General features: G+C 57.0%; 1 protein-coding gene across 1 annotated transcript in view; it reads left to right on the top strand.

Annotated features, from left to right (window-relative positions):
• Positions 1-17,640, top strand: part of ZNF385C (zinc finger protein 385C) — a 78,733-nt gene extending 61,093 nt beyond the window's left edge. The window contains 7 exon segments of the mRNA XM_050715432.1: positions 5,027-5,169; positions 9,958-10,068; positions 13,004-13,163; positions 14,338-14,667; positions 16,090-16,277; positions 16,798-16,911; positions 17,419-17,640. Of these exon segments, the coding sequence (XP_050571389.1) occupies positions 5,027-5,169; positions 9,958-10,068; positions 13,004-13,163; positions 14,338-14,667; positions 16,090-16,277; positions 16,798-16,911; positions 17,419-17,640 (1,268 nt within the window).
• The last annotated feature ends 787 nt before the right edge of the window (positions 17,641-18,427 follow it).

Raw genomic sequence — 18,427 nt, 5'->3', positions numbered from 1 at the left:
ACGGGTGCCTTTGTCACCAGGTTTAGTGCATGAGCCTTGCAACTGAGTCCGAACGGAGCGCGTGCTGCATGCTGTGCCCTTGGGTGTTAGGTGGGATAATGTTGTGGTTTTTTAACTTGGAGGGATGTTTTCTTTAGTTCTGTAGGGGTGGGATGAAAAGATCCTTCGTACTGATTTTAATTTGCAATAAAGTCAAAGCAGCAGCCCAAAGCAACACGTCAGCTTAACGCTCCAGCGTGTGGGGAGCACCGTGTCTCTCTGCTGGATTCAGCTCACCTCCGCTCCCAGGTAAGTTCGCACCATCCCCAGGGTGCACAGTCTGGCAGGATTTGACCCAAATGCCCATGATGCTGGTGGTCCAAGTTCACCCCTTGCCTTTGCCTCGGGCTGGCACTTGCGCTTGGGAACTGGTATCGGTGCCAGAGCAGGCAGCACAGAGCATCCCTACACCCAGGAGAAGGGGAGACACTTTTTGGGGGCTCTATGGGTGCTGAGCAGGGCAGGGAGGTTGCTGTGCTCTGCCAAAAACAGTCCTGCTGTGGGGACAGCTCAGGTTGAGGAGCAACAACCCTGCACAGCAGGTGCAGCATTGCTGTCTCCAGCATCTCGCATCTGCTGCTCTGAGGTCCAGGTCGGGTTCACTGCGTTCAGCTGCTCGGGGAGTCGGAGGCAGCGCAATCCTGATGTTCCTAAAACCAGGGCAGTCTGTCCCAAGTGGTGCTGGTGCTCCCGGGCTGTTTCGGGTGCTGTGGCCGTGGTACAGCGATATGACCCTGGTCTTGCTCCTTCTCCCCTCTTCCACAGCCCTTGGCACCACGGAGCGCACATACGTGCGTTTCCCAGCTGGAGAAATAGCCGGAGCGAATTCAGTCCACGCTTGGCCAGAGACAAAAGCTTTAAAGCCCTGGGTGAGGAATTTGAGACACCACCAAAATTTGCTGAGAACACCTACCGAACGAGAGGGAGCCAGGCTTTCCGTGTGAATAAACAGCTCCTGTCTCCATCTGTCTTGTGCAGACTCCGCGCCAGCTGCTCTCTGAAGGCAGCCCCGTGTTTGTTTGCAAGATGGGTCCTTGGCAGCTCCTTGTGACAGTATGAAAAAACCCGCAGCGGTGTCGCTGCTGCTCGCAAAGGCACGGCTCAGAGGTTCGTGCAGACGTAGCGTTGGAGCACCGCAGTTGCTCTCAGCAGCCTGGCAGGGGTTCAGGAGGGAATCGACTGCAGAATTGTGCCCGTGCGGTGAACGGGGGCTGAGTGAGGTTGCAGGGGGAGGCTGCGGGCAGCGGTGGACCCCGTTCCTGCGGGGGCTTGGTTAAACAAAGGTCTGAAAGGCATTTTTAAATCCCAGGGGCTGCTCTGAGACTCGGCTGCCTCATGGGGTAGGGCATGCACTGAGCTTCAGAGCAGCTAGGAAGGTCCCTCGCAGAGCGTCTGTGGGGTTTTGGGGTGGCTTCGGTTGCTCCTGGCTGAGCCCTGGAGAGGGAATGTGTGGTGCTGAAGCTGTGGCTCCATGTGGTGTGTGGTCAGACCTGGGATGCTCTTTTAGGAAATGCAGCGTGTCCTTGCTGCAGAGCCAGGGGTGGCAACGGGGCGCCCAGCGCTGCAGTGGGTCAGACGGGGGATGCCTCCATGGGCATCCAGGATCCACCACCACGGCTTCAGCACAGTGGCACGCGGGGTTGGAGATCAGCTCGAGTGTCCTCGGCATCACTAACCCCAAAATCTAACTGGGGAGTGGGGCAAAGCCATTTTGTGGTGTCTGTGCTGGAAATGCAGGGCTCCCTCACTGCCTTCCTTCTATCAGCGCTTTGAAAGCGCTCCCTGGGCCCTCGAGCTCGTTGCTTTTTGGCAGCATCGAGAAGGAGCCAGCACAGCAGGGCTTGCTGCGGAGGTGGGGGCTCCTCTGCCAAACCTGGGGGAGAGGAAAAACCATGACCACCCCATGCCCTGGCAGCAGCCCTGCAGCGAGGGGACTGATCCTGCTCCTGAGCTGCCGGTTGGGCATCCGGGGGTGCTGTTCCCTCCCTGTGGCCGTGCCTGTCCCCTCGGGTAAGGTCGTGTCATCCTAGACAGACCCAGGGGCCCTGCCACTCTCACCAAAGCAAATCCCCGTAATTGAGTGTCTAATTAATACCTAAAAATACAGCCTGCAGCTGCTGCTGGAATCTGCCCTGCAGCAAAGGTAAGGTGAAAGCCGTTGTGGCCCCATGACCTTGGGGAGGTGCCCCCAGCACCATGCAGCCCCCCAGCCGTGCACTCCAGCAGCAGCTCGGGATGGGACTGGGAGCTCAGGACAGGACTGGAAGCTCAGGACGGGACTGGGGGCTCAGGATAGGACTGGGAGCTCAGGATGGGTCTGGGAGCTCAGGATGTGACCAGGAGCCCTTCTTGCACCGGGGCTGTGGCTGTGCTGCTTGCTGCCTGCTCCCTGCATCTAGTGCTCATGCTTTTGTGATCATCTGAGGTTTAGGCAAGCTGAAGCTGACGGTGACTTTGTCCCCAAGCCGCGTGATTATTTTCCTTTTTTTTTTTTTTCCCTTTAGCCACAGGAGCGCGAGCAGCGCCAGCCGCAGCGCGTTCCCTTTCAGCTGAGTGGTGCTTTTCCTCCTTGTGCCTGCTACGGGCTCGTGGCCTCTCCTTGCACAGCCCCTGCACCTCACTGGGGCTCTGCAGAAAGATGCACAATGCTGATTAAGGCCTTTTCCTATTCATTGGGGTGTCTTGTGAAGTCTTGTCAACCTAAATCTGGAAGGAAAGGTGGCTTTCCTACCTCCTACCACAGGGTCCCATCTCGGATGGGGTTTCTGCATGCTCTCCGAATAGGCTGTGTCTTTTACCCCTGATTTCTGACCCAGCCCTAAAATGATTAACCCACAAAACTGGGATCAAAGATGCCGAGGGCTGGCTTAGCATGTCCTTTCCATAGTCTGTCCGTGGGCAGCACCCATGGGTTCTCCTGCCCCAGCACCCTCCCGGGCAGCAGCACCCGGGTGTTGCTCGCAGAGCTCCAAACTCATTCATTCGGTCACCTGCAATGGGGGCAGAGGCATTGCTTGCCCTCTTGTTTCTCCCAGTGTTGAACGTAATATATCTTAGGTTTTAAGGCCAGCACAATCAATGCAAAGTGCAAAGACGAAAGGCAAGCAGAAACCTTTGCAATCCAGCCCCAAATGCCTTTGCTGCAACCGCTTTTCTCGGCACGGTCGGGGCTGCATCTGCAGGCTGGAGGGGGGGTCCCCAGGGGCCAGGTCCCCGGGTGCAGGGTGCTGCCATCTCCGATGATTTGAGGCAGAAATACTGCTTCATGCCTCGGAAGGTTAATTATGCATCGTTCACCCATTTCTGCTTGCTCTTGCTGCCTCCCTTGTTGCTGTTGCTATTACTTTATTTATTTATTTTTTGAGCAGTTTCACAGATTTCCCTTCTGGGCGACTCTGGAATTAACTCGATCAATGCACGCCTGATGAAGCAAAATGTAATTTTTCCCCCGGAGTCAGGACTGACTCAGGGGCCGCTCCGGTGCAGATGAAGGAGCGGCCGTGCGCGCTCTCCCAGAAAGAGGTCGTTTTTGCCTGCAGGGCCAGCGCGGCGAGCTCCCCGTTCAGAAATTCAGAAAAATCTCCCGAACTTTGAATTTCAGATTTTTCTCTCGGCACCAGCCTGGTTTTTGCCAGTGGGGAGTCGGGTTTAGGGCAGAAAGCCAAGCGCAGCGGGGGAGTGGCAACGATGCGCTGCGGGAGCGAGCTCCTCATCCAGCCAAGTCTGCGTGGTAGAGGAGCCAGTGTGGGGGGATTTGGGGGTTTTGGAGGTTTTGGGGGGTTTGTGGGGTGGGTGATGGCTCCTCTCCCCTGCTGCTGCGTTTTTTTTTTTTTCTCCTGGTGGGTTTTCCACTTTTCCTAACGCTGGAAGAGGGAGGGTGGGCTGAGGGCAGCGCTGCGACCCCAAGCATCTTCCAGCAGAGCAAAGCCCTGAAAACAAGGTGGAAAAGGACCAAGATAATAATAATAATAATAATAATAATAATAATAATAGCCTTGTCCATGGTCCAGGCTGCTGAAAGGGGCTGAAGGAGGAGGGATGGAGTCGCGTGAGATGTGAATGGGATTTTTTGGCTCACAGCATATTGAAACCTTTAATATTTTATTTTCTTCATTTGTTGGCTTATTAACTCTTCCCCACTCCTTGATCCCAGGGCGCAGGCTCCCAGCCTGGCCTGTGCAGGATGGAGGGAGGTGTCTGGGGGGATGGATCAGGCCACATGGAAAACTGCTGCCTTTGCACTAATGCCTGGGTTCCAGATCCCTTCTGTTTGCCGTTCCCTTGTCCCTACGGGTGTTTTCTTTTTAAACAGAAAATTATTAATAACCACAGGCTATTTTTACACCGCACGCTGGAGCTCACAATTGGTTTGCGGGGGAAGATGCAAGGCAGCCAGCAGAGCCTGGATGGGGAGTGGGCGGCTCTGTTGCCGGAGCCGCGGTTGGGGATTGCGGGTGGTTTCCACCCAAAATAGCAGCGGGGAGGCAGAGCTGGGGCGCCTGCGAGGCTTGGAGGGGCCCAAAATTCAACACCTGTGCGAAGCCGGGGCCGTGGCATGCTGGGGGCTGCTCATCTCTCTGCCCTCTGCCCTCAGCTCAGTGTTTTGCTCAGGGGGGGCAGCTGTGGCTGGGATGCTCCCCGTGCCTCTCCAACGGCTGCTTGGGAGCCCCCCCCGGTGGGATATCCCGCAGGAGAGGGGTGCTTTTTTTTTTTTGGGGGGGGAGGGATTTTTGCTGCTCTTCAGATGGTTCAAACTCTGTCGCATGCAATGCTCCGATGTGGAATCACAGAATGGAAATGGCTGTGTCGAGCTTCGTGCGGGGGTGCTGGGGCTGAACCCAAAAGCCAGAGGGATGCCCCGAACTCCCCCGTCTGGGACATGTCACCAAAGGGTCAGAGCAGTGTCGGACCGTCCTGGTGGCCTTGTCCCCGTGCATGAGTGGGGTCAACCTGTGCTAATGCTGCTCTCTCCCCTCTGCCTGCCCAGGTCCCTCTGGACACAGCAGTCCCCTCCTAGCTTCGCTGCCTATTCCCGGCCGTCCCCTTCACCCCTCCTTGGACATCAAGCACTTCCTGACCTTCAGGCTCAACGGGACATCCCCACTCAACCTCTTCCCCAACTTCAACACGGTGAGTCCCCGTGGGCGGGTGGGCTGCGGCCGCCGGACCCCTTCCTCCCTCTGTCCCCCAGAAAAAAAACCCTCTTCTCTATTCTTCTGCTCCTTGAACCCAGCCAGATAACTCCTGGCTTAGTTACTGGGCTCTTCTTCACCTACACAAGGCGCCTGCTCTGCCCTTAGCTTGGAGCAAACGCGGTGCCGGCGTGGGGCGAAGGAAGGAACCCTCGAAGGCTGCCTCTCGCCCCATCCGTCGCCCTCGGGAAGCAAAATTAAAAAGGTGGTTTGTTGAAACCAAGATCAATGGGGTTTTGCTCCTGGAATCGATAGTGGTAAAGTCACTCTGGAGAGCAGTTCATTAGTTTTAAAATAAAGAGGAAAAAATGGAGGAGAGAGGAGGTGTGGAGAGGCAGGCGCAGGGTGAGCCTGGTCTCTGCAGGATGTCTCCTACCGGTGGGGGCTTCGAGGTAGGGCTGAAGTGGGACCAAACACTGGGGTTAGGTGGTTGAACATCACTTTGTAGAGCTCCTCCATCACACATCGCAGCACAAGGCCGTGTCCTGATGGCTAGCAGGATGTTAGCAGGGGTATCCATCCTGCCCAGCGCTGAGGGTGGGACGCTGCCCGCATCTGGGTCCCTGCATCTGGGACAGGCAGTCTGGTTGCTCCTGCCTTTGGTAAATGTCTGTTGTTTTTTTTTACTCATAAGCCTAAAAATGGGACTTTCCTGAACTCCCTCCCCACCTGCTGAAACAGGGACCTGATCCTCACCAGCCTTTTCTAAGTGGCTTTGAGATGAAACGTGCTCTGAAGGTGCAAATTATCACCGAGATCTTCAAAGTCGGCCCCAGAAATTAAGTACCGGATTCCTGTTGCTGTTGAATGGGATTCAGACATCTAACTCCTTTAAGCTCTTTTGAAATCCCAGCTTTAGCCTGTCTCTCCCCTGTGCTAACAAGCAGGAACACAGGAGAGGAGGATTTTTTTTTATGCCATTAACGTTGCTGCTCTTTGTCTGTGTTCCTTTTTTTAGTCTCTGGAGTCAGTAGCTAACTCGAACCAGACACTGTTGTTTGTTCTGCTTGGCGCTCGCTTGCCCCTGCCTTGGCACGTGCTTTCTAGAGCTTCAAAAAAAAAAAAATTGGAAAATGACTCCTGCACTCACGGGAGCCGCCCGGCTGTGCAGGGACAGGCTCGGCCGCTGCCCTGCCAGGCTCTGTGCTCTCTGATCCCTGCCAGCACCCTGCATCCTCAGCTGGTTGCTCTGAGCTCATCCCAAGGCCAGTGCTTTTAGTCCTGTGAGGATGCTCTCATGCTGGAGAGGTGATGGGGGCTAGGTGGGACAGGGGGCAGGAGCGAGGGAGTCATCGTGTAGTGCTTCCCGAGTGAGCTGCCATAAATGAATTGTTATAAGAAGAAAGCAGAGGTTTGGCCTTTGCTTGCTCGTGATGCTGGGCAGGATCTGGCATGGTTTTGTCCCCAGGCCGCTAGGTAATGCTCACCCCTTGCAGCAGCGCAGAGCACGAGCTGTTTGCCACTGTGCAGCTGAACGCTTTGCACTTTGAGCAGGTCACAAGGCTCTCATGAACCCAGCAGATGTTTTACTCTGGAGTGAGCAAAACCTTTCCAAACTGAGCTCTCCTGCCACTTAAAGCAACAACAGCAGGGTAAAAAAAAAGAATCCTAGCAATACAGAAGGCGCGTTACGTGCTCAAAGGGCACTTTCTAGCTCTTGCGATGCTGCAAATCCCCAGGACCTAGCAGCGCCTCGCAAAACCACCCCAGAAGATGCAATGTGAACTGATGCTCCGTCCCGGTGCTGACCCCGGCGGCTGGCAGGAAGTTCGGCTCCGAGATCTCTATTTATATCGGTAGGAACATCCAGGGATAAATAAAGTAACGTGAGTCAATAAGAATTGGCGATAAAGCTGGGATCTTTATGCTCCAAGCGTGCCGTGCCTGAAAAACCCACCTCTGCTTTCGGATGAGCTGCCCCACAGCTCTGGCAGCAGCTGGGTCCTGGGGTTCTTGGTTAAAGGTGCTGGAGACCAGGGGGAAAAGCCACGTCCGTGGGAGATGGTACGTAAAGCTGCAGCACCAGGGTCCCCAGGGGACTGTAATGGTTCTTTTTCCTCGTGGAGATAGCAGAGACTGCATACGGTAGAGAGAAGTTGACAGTGTGCTTGTTATTTTTCATTTGATGGGAAGAACAGGGGCTCTCGGGGGGCATTTGAGTGTCAGCCCCGCTCAGCATCGTGCAAAAAATCTCCGGTGCCCACGTCATGCTGCTCACACGGGTGGCAAGGTGCTGGCATGCGCCCAGGCTGCCCCAGTGGGACTTTACCCCACTTTTTTTGTGATGGCTTTTGGATTGCAGGGATGGCCAGAGAGCTGCGAAGGCAGCTGAAGTGGTTGTGGCTGGGTGCGTGGGGCTTCTGGGGCTGTTTGGGGCATGGAACTGGGTTTTGGGGTCACAGGGAGCTTGCATGCACAGCAAAGTGGTCAGTGGGGAGGAATTGCACCCACGTAACGGCCAGCGTCGAGATGCCTGCTACAGAAAGAGAGGTGGCCAACCTCACCCTGCTCCCAAAGCCATCTGGTGCATGGTGGCAGTGCCCACCCACCCACCCTGCCACAGAGGGGCCACAGAAGGGTGCCCAGGGGCCCCTCGGGCCACCCAGCAGACGTGGAGCGAATGCAAAACTGGCCGGGCTCCATTACAGCAAACATGAACTGAATAAAACTTGATTGGAGAGAGAAAACATCCTCCAGTATTGATGCCATTGCGGTTCCTTTATCCAAAGCATCCAAAATGGAAAGTGAGGTTTCCCGAGAGGCTGCAATTTAGCGCTAATTAATAGACACGTAAGTGGCTAGCAAGTAGCATCGAGGACCCTTCGTTGTCAGACACCGAATTCTCCATCGAGCTCGTCCCTGCACCACAGAGCCTCCGTCTGTGCATCCTGGTGCCTGCTCCCCCCTTCCCTCCGCATCTTCCCCCTGCCACGGGGGCGGTGGATGGAGCAGAAGGGCTGCTGGGCTGCTCCATCAGAGGCCCTGGCGATTTAAACGAGCTCCTGGTCCCAGCGAGGAGCCGCCAGCCAAGGAGCAGTGGTTGAGGCTGCTGCAGAGATGAGAGCCGTTTTTCTTGCCTTTCCCTGGAAAAGGTGGGTGTTGCTCTTCCACGCGAGTGCCAGCCCCGCTCCCGCCTGCGTGCTGTGCAGCACGGGGACTGCACGCTGCGATGTTTGCTGTCGGGGTGGAGCGGCGTCTTCACCATCTGTAGGTTCCTCCGGTTCTCCACCGAACCCCGAACGCCTCTTCATTTATATTCCGTAACTGAGCAAAAATTTCATAGCGAGCAGGCACTTCATTAATCACCTGCCTTTACCATTCTGCTCACTCCTGGAAAGGAATTTGGGGTCTTGATAATGGCTCTGTTGTCCAGGCATGTGCCTTGAAGACTGATGCACCTGTCTCAGCAACTAAATAGCTTTGCAGAGAAATACGATCGCCTAAAAACCCAAGGCTCTACTGACAGCAGGACTCAGATAAGATAATCTTCCTATGCCACAGGGTAGGGGAACAATACTTGCATTATAGATCATAGCCACGCTCAAACAAAGAGCTGATTCTTATTTCCCCCTCCCTTAATAAATGCATTTTGTTTAAAACAATTATGGCTTTTCCAACAAGTTTGCAGCCTCGGCGGAGGAATGACGCTGAGCATCGGGGAGGGACAGAAGCGCCAGGGGCTGTCATCAGCCCGCATGCTTCTGCCTCGCCGGCAGCCCCCATGCGCTGCCCCTGATGAATAGTCTCGTGGAAAGACACAGCTCGTTGCAGATAATTGTGCTCCCTCTGTGCACATGCCCTGTGAAATACCAGGGGCTGCGCAGGCAGCCGAGACGTGATGCAAAGTCGTCAGCCTTGGAATTCGATTCCAGCAGGCGAAATGTGCGCCCTGGGGTGGTCGGGGCGCTGGGGGAGCCCGGGGTGGCTTTGCATGGCCACTGTGCCCTGTGACGTGCCTGGGGCTGCAGGCACCCTCGTCCCCCTGCCCTGGACACCTGTGTGGGGCTGTGTCCCACCACCCCACTGAGTCCAGGTGAAGCTGGCTGCAGGGCAAGAGCCAGGTGGAGAAGTGGGACCCCTGTCCCCTTGTCCCCTGCGTTGGCACCGCGGGAGCTCTGTGCTGTGGTGTCCCCAGGCACTGCTCACACCTTTGGCTTTGTACAGGAACTTTTCAGCTCCCCGGCAAAACGCACGTGGAGGATTTGGGGCTGTTGCTCATTTTACCCTCTTTTACCATGGTTTCTGCACCTGCTAAGTCACTCGGAAACCTCCCAGGTCATTGGGATATCGAGGAGAGCAGATGGGAGCTCTAACAGAAGCTGATAATTTGCCATCCACGACACTGGGGGCTGCTGTGGAGCAGGGGGGGGAAGAGGGAGGGGGACATTGTGAGAGCAGGGCTTGATGGTGCCATTCCCCCTCCCCTCCACGTCCCCATCACTTCCCAGAGGAGAGAGACGGTGGGGACGGGGGTCGTTCCCCTCTGCCAGATGACAGCATGGATTTGGTGGTTTTTGAAGGATGGCTTAAAAAATAAAAAGGAATTGATGGAGAGCACCCCACGGGGAGGTTTTATATAAAGTAATATATATAAGGAGAGGTCACGGAGAGGTCTGTGAGACCCCAGGCTTGTTCCTGGAAGCCAGGAGCAAACACTGAGCACCACAGGATGCGTGCTGCGGGTCCCGGTGCCACCCAGCCACCCTGTGCCTTCCTTCCCTTCCAGATGGACCCCGTGCAGAAGGCGGTGATCAGCCACACCTTCGGCGTGCCCACCCCGCTCAAGAAGAAGCAGTTCATCTCCTGCAACATCTGCCACCTGCGGTTCAACTCAGCGGTAAGCCGGCACGGGGCTGGCCCCAGGTATGGGGCTGGGTGGGCAAGCAGGGCCGGTGCCAGCACCCTGAAACGCACCCTGGGGCTGAGCAGGAGCGAGGTGCACCCCATGGAGGTGCTGCTCACATCCTCCTCCCTCGCCTGCAGCCTCCCCGTCGGTGCTTGCATGGAGAGCCCTGGACGCCTCGGCAGGGACAGCCCTGCCTCAGCTCGCTGCTCTGCAGCCCCACTGCTTCCCCTGGCTTGGGGCAGCAAGGGCAAAACTGCCTTTACTCTCATCCCACAGCCCCACTGGGATGCAGAGCGGGCTGGCAGACGTGCCCCTTGCCCACGCATCCCAAGACAAGGGCACCACGTGGCGCAGCTCCTCGCTGCTCCTCTCCCTTGCTCTCCGCTCGCCCTGGCTGATGCTTCCACTGGCAGGGTGGTGGAAGAGGCTTCCTCCTTGCTCGTGGGCCTGAACGCTCCCAGGGCTGCTGTGCCCTCTATTCACCACACTGGCTCTTTTGTCTTTCCGCTCCTCATCGTTTTGTTCAGGTCTGTTCCCTGCTGCCTTAGCCTTGGCGGTTGTGCTTAAGCTGCTTTATCAGCCCGTGCAGTTCATATCTGCTCCTTGGGAACTGAATATAATCTTCCCTGCGTTGGCTTCCCAGAGCTCTGATGTGGCAGGTGGTTTTTTCTCTCCCCCAGCCTTTTATTCTAAGTAAATCAACCACCTTGGAGAAGGGAGGAAGGAAACATTCATTGATCCCCGCAGTAATGAATTGCACACAGCTGATCTTTTGTGGGGAAAACTGATTAAACAGTTGGAAAGGGAATTCTCATTCAAATGCAACCCAGCACCCGGCAGGAGAGGTCTGCAGGCAGCTGGGCCGGGAGTGCAGAGTGGGGGGGCCCCTTCCCCGCACCCCCAGCAGCTCAGAGCCCCTCGCTGGGCTGCACCCCTAACCCCACGGGGCTGCAGTGGTCACCCTGGCCAAGGGAGCACTTTCCTGCTGGAATTACAGCTTAACCACCTGCAGCTGCATTCCCCCTTCCTGGGGAGGATGGGAGGGGAAATCACAATAAAACCCCAAGATGGGGGCTGCCTTCCAGCATTTTTCCCCTTGCTGCAGCTCTGGGGAAGGAGCCTTGTCCTGTGTTAAGAGAGACCTTTGGATATTGAGGTCTGTGTTGTCTGGGCCGAGCCTGGACTTGCACAGCCGATGACTGCAGAGCTGGGGGTGGCACCAGGCTCTGCTCTGCCCCCCTGCCTTGGAAGAGACCCTAGGGGGCTCCCCGTGAGCAAGGGGACATTTTGCATGGATGTGCAGCGCGCAGCAGGGAACCGCTTCTGGAAGGTCGGTGTCGGTGAGCTGATGCGCTCCTCTGTGCTGTGGCGTGCAGGGCAGAGGGGGAGGCAGCAGCACGGGGTTATTTATAGAGCTGCCAGCCTGGGAGCACCACCCTGCGCTTGGCTGTGCCTTCCCGGAGCAGCGACATGGTGCTGAGCCCCCTTTGCTCATCTGCTTGAGTACAAAGGCTCCTGGGGCTGCTCTCGCTGCACCCACTGGGGAGCACCAGGCTGGATCTGCAGTGCTGCTGTGCCTGAAGAGATGTGGTTCCAGCCTGGCCATGCTGTATTAGCAGAGCCCTGCTGGAGATCCAGCTCTTTCAGCCGAAGTCAGCTTTTCCAGGCTTAATTATTTTGCTCAGCAGCCAAGCAGCTCTGGGAAAGGCAGCAAGAGGGAAAAGCGGTGCTTTCCAAGCCGTACCCTGGCTGGGAGCACGGTGCGGGGAGGGTTGGTGCTCCTGGGCCCCCACGTGCCACCTCCCTTCCAACCCACGCTTGTGGCTGCATCCAGATCTCAGCCTTTGACCCCTGAGTCTCGGCTGCTTTGCTCTTTCCCACCACGCGCTGCTGCTGCCCCCATCCCTGCCTGTGTCCCCCCGGGTCACGTCTGCAGGAGCCCCCGTACGGGCACAAATCGTCGTGTGATGCTCCGTGACCTACTTAGGCTGACGCTCAGCCCCGTCCAAGCCCCGTTATCTGATGGGAGTTGATTGTGTTTGCTAATGAGGCTCTGCTCAGCCCCGTGCACTCCGATGGGCCTTTTTCTTTCCCACGTACCCGGCCGGCGCTGCGCTGTTCCCAGCCCTTAGGAAGCTGCAAGGGGGGGACAGAAAGTGATGTTGCTCCTTCCCCAGCACTGGGAGCCTCAACTGGCCCCTGAAAATGCCGTGCAAATTAATCCGTGCTGCTCAGCAATACAGTGTCTTAATTCATGTTGGATTTAGCCTCCATAAATTGCTAAACTGGGCTTGTTTTTGGTGACAATGCTGCATTGTCCCTGACTGCTAAGTACACAAATGTTCGGGTTATTTTCTTTTGTGGATGCTTTTATCAGTTCTGTGCAGGCATGAACCCATCAATGTGCACTTCATTATTTGACGTTCTCTGGGAGAAAGGAGCCTGAGAATGTAAATTGCATGTTAGACACCCATTAGGTTACAATGGGAGACGTGTCCTCCCCACCAATGTATTTTTTAATTTTATTTTTACAGCCAGCGATTCATTGTATGTTTCTGAAGTCATGATTTTTCTTCTTCCTGAAGGCTCCTTTTAGAAGTGCCTTGATGCATTTAATCAGAGCAGGGTCCTTATCTCAGCCTTGCAATGCTGCGATGTCTTAGCAAAGTGATACCTCGGCCTGAATGTATTTGCGTGCGAGGCGATCAGGTGAGAGGAGAAAAGCGGCTTTGTGCTGCACCCAGCCAAAAATATCACCTCCGAGGCGGCCCCGATCCCGGGGGTTGGATGTCAGCGGGGTAGATGGCCGCACACCTCAGCGGGGTGCTGGAAAGCTGTCCAAGCAGCCTGGGGCTGACCCCGTTAACCCGTCCGTCTGTCTGTCCGTCCTCAGCACTGACATTGTCCCTTTTTCTCCCCCCTGCAGAACCAGGCAGAAGCCCACTACAAAGGCCACAAACACGCCCGGAGGCTGAAAGCCATCGAGGCCATGAAGAGCAAGCAGAAGGCAGCGGGGGCCAGCAGCCGGGACAGCGCGGCTGACTTTGCCCCCAGCCTGGAGGGCTCTGGGGACCCCGGCGGTGCAGGTACGGGGTGGGGGTTCCTGGGGGGGTCCTGCAGCGGTGACCCCTGGGGCTGCTGCAATGATCTGGCTGGTTCTGGGTGGTGTGGCAGGGTTTGGGTGAACCATGCTGGTGTGGCCACAGCACAGTGAGGATCCTGGTTAAAACGCGAACCACTGCCAGCTGTGGGCACAGCCTTGTGCCCGAGCACCCCTCAGGGGTCAGCTGCAGCTTGGGTTGGATTAGGATGGTGTAAAGCTGCAAGTCACCAATGCCACCACAAGAATTAGTAAATGAGCTCTTGTGGTATGCCAGCATCTCTGGTGTGACAAGCTGGGAGCAGCATCGCTCGTGTTTTTTTGCGCTAAAGAGGTGCAAAAGAAGCCTGAGTCCCATTTTGTGAGTATTTGAGCTTATTTGGTGGCCCAGTTGTAGCGGTGAGGAGTGGAAGGAGGGATGAGGATGTGTGGGTCTGCTTCAACCTTGGGATCGCATCCTGACCATGGAGAGAGGGGGACGAAGCTGGTGTGTCCAAGCCTTGTTCAGTGATGTGCAGCTGAAGCATGGGGCTGGGATTTCCTTGAGGTTTTTCTGTGCTTAAACATCACTCCATCACGGGTGTTGGGATGGGGACAATCAAAGCAGAGTCTGCTCCCAACTATGTGTGTCTGCAGCATCTGACATGGTGGGGAACACCCCAAAATGCCCCTTTGGGGAAGTACCCCAAAAAGCCCCTGGGGCAGGAGTGGGCTTTGCTGTGTCCGTACAGCACCCGGCCCTGGGTTGTAGCGCCCCAGCCTGAGGCTGCTTGGAAAGGAGCAGTGATTTGGTGTCTCTGGGCAATGTTTAGAAATAGAGATAACGGCTGTAGGAAACAAGCATTCCCTGCCCTTGCTGGAGCGTGGTGTCTGATATGGGTTCACACATCCCTGGTGGGAGCGAGCACCCTCCAGAGCCACGGGCTCCTTGGGGCTTCTGTGCTGAGCACACTGCAGTGAGTTGTGGATAAAAGCTTTAGTGGGAGAGAGGTCTGGTTTAGAGCCACCCACAGCAGGAATAAAAAGAGAGCAGGCAGTGCCTGAGACGGTCTTGGGCATGGGTGTTGCTCTCTGAAATCCAGAAAACCCATCCAAGAAAAAAGAACTTTCCCCTTCTGACCTTCTTCTCCCTTTTCCTCTCCCCTTTTCCCTCCTGCCAGCTCAAAGCAATGGCCTGAAGGAGCCGGACGGCGAGTGCAGCAGCCTGGTGCTGCCGCCCAGCTCAGAGGAGGCTCCGGCGGAGCTGTCGGGCAGCGCCGCGCCGCTGGGCTCCCCGCCGGCCTCCGAGCTGTCCGAGGGCACCTCGGATGCCACCAGCGTCACCTCCCCGGCCACGCAGGCAGCCGAGGCGCAGGCGGCCGAGTCGGGTGGCAGCGTCGGCTCGGCCCCTGAGAGCGAGAAGGAGGGGAAGAAGAGCAAGCAGCACCTGTACTGCCCCACCTGCAAGGTGACCGTCAACTCCCTGTCCCAGCTGGAGGCTCACAACACGGGTAAGGGCATCTCCTGTGCCAGGGATGGGCTCTGTGTGTTTCCCTCTGTGTTCCTGCAGTGAAACGGAGCCACCCGGGCTTGCAGGGAACCAGTATGAGTTAATGAACAGTGCTTTAATTAAAAAGGGTTAATTAAGGTGGCTTGCAAAGATAAGTGGTCATGTTTTACTTATGCTGCGGCTTATGGGGTGAATTCTAGCAAGGTCAAATGTTCTCGTATTGTTCATGTCTCTAATTAAGAGATGTTTTCAGATGTGTTTAATCAAGTGATTGGGGGCTGCTTTGTATTCTGTTGCAGCTCGGTGCTCTCAGCTGATACCAACCTGGAGCTGCCTCTTGCAGGCCCAGGAAATCCCCCCCAAAGCAGCCTGGTGCTGGGGCTCCTGCTCCTTTTGAGAAGGACCTGGGGGAATTGAGTGAGCTCCATGGGCCAGAGCCCCGCAGCGATGGCTCACCCCAGTTTCCCCCCCCCGGTGCTCCCTGCCTGGCTGGGGGGGCTGGAGCTGGGTGGCAGCTGTAGGCTGGGTGACTCCCAGTGGTGCCCATGGCCCCTGCAGTGCCAGCTCCCAGCCTCTTGTACGTGATGCTAAAATCAACTAGCCCCACACCCTGGTTTTCAAAGAAAGCCCCCACTACCACCACGGCACAGTGGGAGCTGGAAACCAGCACCCCCAGCCCCAAGGGGGTGGGCTCAGGACATGGTGTAGCTGCAAATGTGTCCTTTTGCTTCTGTCAGCTCTGGTTACAAGCACAGGAACTGATTTGGGGAAAAAGAACAAACAAACAGCACGTTCACAGGCTGGTGCTCCTCTGCGGCTGTTGCACAGGCGCCGAGCGCAGGCTCCTTGCTTAATGCCTTAAAAAATAGAATGAATTAGCAGGGGCTTAAATTACTTGCCCACCCCCATCCTCCCCAGCCCCTGGCTGGCAAGGGGTGGGACAGAGCACCCTGTTCCCAGGTGTGTGGGATTTGGGGGTTCCTCCTTCCCTGCCTCTTATAACCCTGCTGAGCTATTCCTGGCTCAGCAGCCGGCTCTGCTCTGACCTTGGGCATAGCTCAGATGCTGCGGCACGGAGGGCGACGCGTGCCCGGCTCTGCAGACTGTGTTAATGCCCAGGACAGGGCGATGAGCTCCAGATCACGCTTAAAATAGCAATTTCTCCGAAGGTCTGACACATGGAAGGAAGGAGGGGGGGTGTCACTGGGAAAGCAGAGCGTTTCTGGTCCGCCTGTGAAGCGCAGCGGGCCGTGAGAGCTTGGAAGGGTTTGGGAATGGGCTGCTGCATCCCCATGGAAGCCTGGGCTCCTGGGGCAGAGCCAGGACTGGGGTCCTGAGGGAGCTGCCGGGTGCCGCTGTGGGTGATTTGGGTTTATTCATAAAGGTGATGCTTGCTGAGCGTCCCTGTCCCTCTGCCACCCAGGTGCCAAGCACAAGTCGATGCTGGAAGGTCACAGCACGCAGATGCGGCGAGGCCGAGGCAAGCTCCTGTCCCGGGCAGGGCACAAATCCAAGAGGATCGGCAACAAGGGCAGCATCAACATCCAGAACAAGGCGTTTCACTGCCAAGTGTGTGAGATCTACGTGAACTCAGAGACCCAGCTCAAACAGGTGAGAACGCCAAGCCTCATGCGTGTCTTTACTCTGGGAGATGCACGGGCCTGGGGCATGGGCATGCAAAGACCTCTGTAAAAGCACCTGGGTCTTGGGTGTGCATCCCCCTCTCAAAACCTGATGGCCTCGGGAGAGGAGGCTCTCTGGAGGCCTGGATTTACAGGATGCATCCCATTTAAATCCTTCCCCTGCGTTAGGGGGATCTGTGCATGTTTGTCCTGGCCACATTGATATATTTTTTTTTTCCTGCTGTGAGGAGAAAACAGGCTTTGGGTTTTGGGGGGGGAGAGGGAGGAGATCTGACCCAGCTCTGAGAGGGTCCCTCCGGAGCAGCTGGTGCATCCCAGTCCAAAAGCTGTGGGATAAATGGGCAGCCTGGAGGCGGCATCTTCCTGCAGGGCACCTGGGGGGGTCAGGCTCTCGCGCAGCTGCTTGTCCCCATCAGCAGCAAGACTGCGGCTTCCCAGCCACGGTCCCTGGGTCGGTGCCCATCACTCGGGCTCTTTTCCTCTTCCAGCACATGAGCAGCCGGAGGCACAAAGACAGGCTGGCTGGGAAGCCGCCCAAGCCCAAGTACAGCCCCTATAACAAGCTGCAGAAGAACGCTGCCCTCGCAGTGAGTATTCTCAAGGTACCTGTCTCCCAGCAAATTACCCATCCAGTTACCGGGAACATCCTCTGCTGTGGTAAACATCTCTTGCAATAAGACATCTGCTTTTTTTTTTTTTTTTTTTTCTTTAAAGCCTCGTCTCCTTGAATTCCTTCAGGGAGGGAGAGGGGTAGAGGTGAGAGGAGTTTCTGGACTTTTGTGAAGGAAAACACAGGGAGAACTTGTCGGCTCCCTGGCAAAGGCATTCGAAACAGTTGGAGCATTTGGGGTTCTTCCGCCTGTTTCACAATTTCTGGAGGGGACAGTTGTGGGGTTTGGATGCTTGGGGGTGGCAGGGGTGGTGCGGTTCAGCTAAACCGAGCCCAAAAGCTTGTTTGCAGAGATGTGAGCCTCCCAGTCTAGCTCGGTGGGGAGTTGGCAGCCCAAAAACCAGTGGGCTGGGGGCCGCGTTTACTGCAGGGGCTGACGCAGGGGTGCTTGTCCGATCCGGCGTGCAGCCTCACGCTCTCTCCTTCTCCCTCCCCGCAGTCCAAGCTGGCTTTGCAGAAGCATCTCACCAAAACGCTGGCGACCCGCTTCCTCCCCAGCCCGCTCACCACGGCTGTGTGCGCCATGCCTGGCCCCCTCGCCTTGAGACCAGCCGCTGCCACCACCCTCTTCCAAGCCCCACTCCTCGGACCAGCCCTTTTCCGAACGCCGCCGGCCCACGTCCGCACCACGCCGGGCCCCATCGTCTTTGCGCCCTACTAGAGTCCCTCGCCCGCCGAGGGTCCGTCGGCTGTGCCGCAGGGGGCTGCGCGGGGTAGCGTGCCCGGACAGGCTGCTCTTCTTCTGGCTGATGGGAAACCGTAGTAGTAGACGTCAACCCAGGCTTCTCCTCCTTTTGCTTCAAGTTGGCTCCTGTTGGAGCGAGATGCCCCGGCAGAGTCCGGCCGGTCCCCGCTGCTCCCCCTGCCCACACCAGCCCCGTGCTCAGCAGGGTCCCCCCCCCCCAAGGGCTGGGTGATGCAGGTGACAGTGCCAGAGCCACCAGGACCCTGCTGTTTTTCTTGTTTACCTCCCAGTTACCAGGCTGGGAGGAGAGGAGCTGGCTGGTCCGGGGGGGACGGAGCACCCCTCTGTCCTGCCAGTCCCCGCCAGCCCCGTCCGTCCCACACCAAAGAGCCCCCGCCGTGGTGGGCGCCGGCCACGGCGATCACATCCTCACTCAGAGAGCAATAGGCAAAGCCCAGGGCTTGCTCCCCCTCCCTCTGAAAGCACATTGCCTTTCGCCCAGGCAACCCAAGAAGCACAGAATTTGGGCACACAGTCGGACACGGGCTCTGCTCCAGCCCTGCAAGGAGCAGAGAGCTGGGCCAGCTGGTTTGCGCTCCCCGAGGTGTGAAGGAGGTGACCCTGAGCTTGGAGAACGGCCCTGAGCCCCATCCAGCCTGCTCAGCACCAGCTGTTCGCCTCCGTCCCACCCGCAGGGGGGACAACCCTGCCCCTACCTCAGGGGAGACGCTGTGAGGCTGCGTGAATGTCCCCAAAGCACTTT

The sequence above is a fragment of the Cygnus atratus genome, chromosome 25 (assembly GCF_013377495.2).
Source record: "Cygnus atratus isolate AKBS03 ecotype Queensland, Australia chromosome 25, CAtr_DNAZoo_HiC_assembly, whole genome shotgun sequence".
Taxonomy (NCBI): domain Eukaryota; kingdom Metazoa; phylum Chordata; class Aves; order Anseriformes; family Anatidae; genus Cygnus; species Cygnus atratus.
The sequence above is the reverse complement of the archived record's forward strand: the minus strand, read 5'-3'. Positions and strand labels throughout refer to the sequence as shown.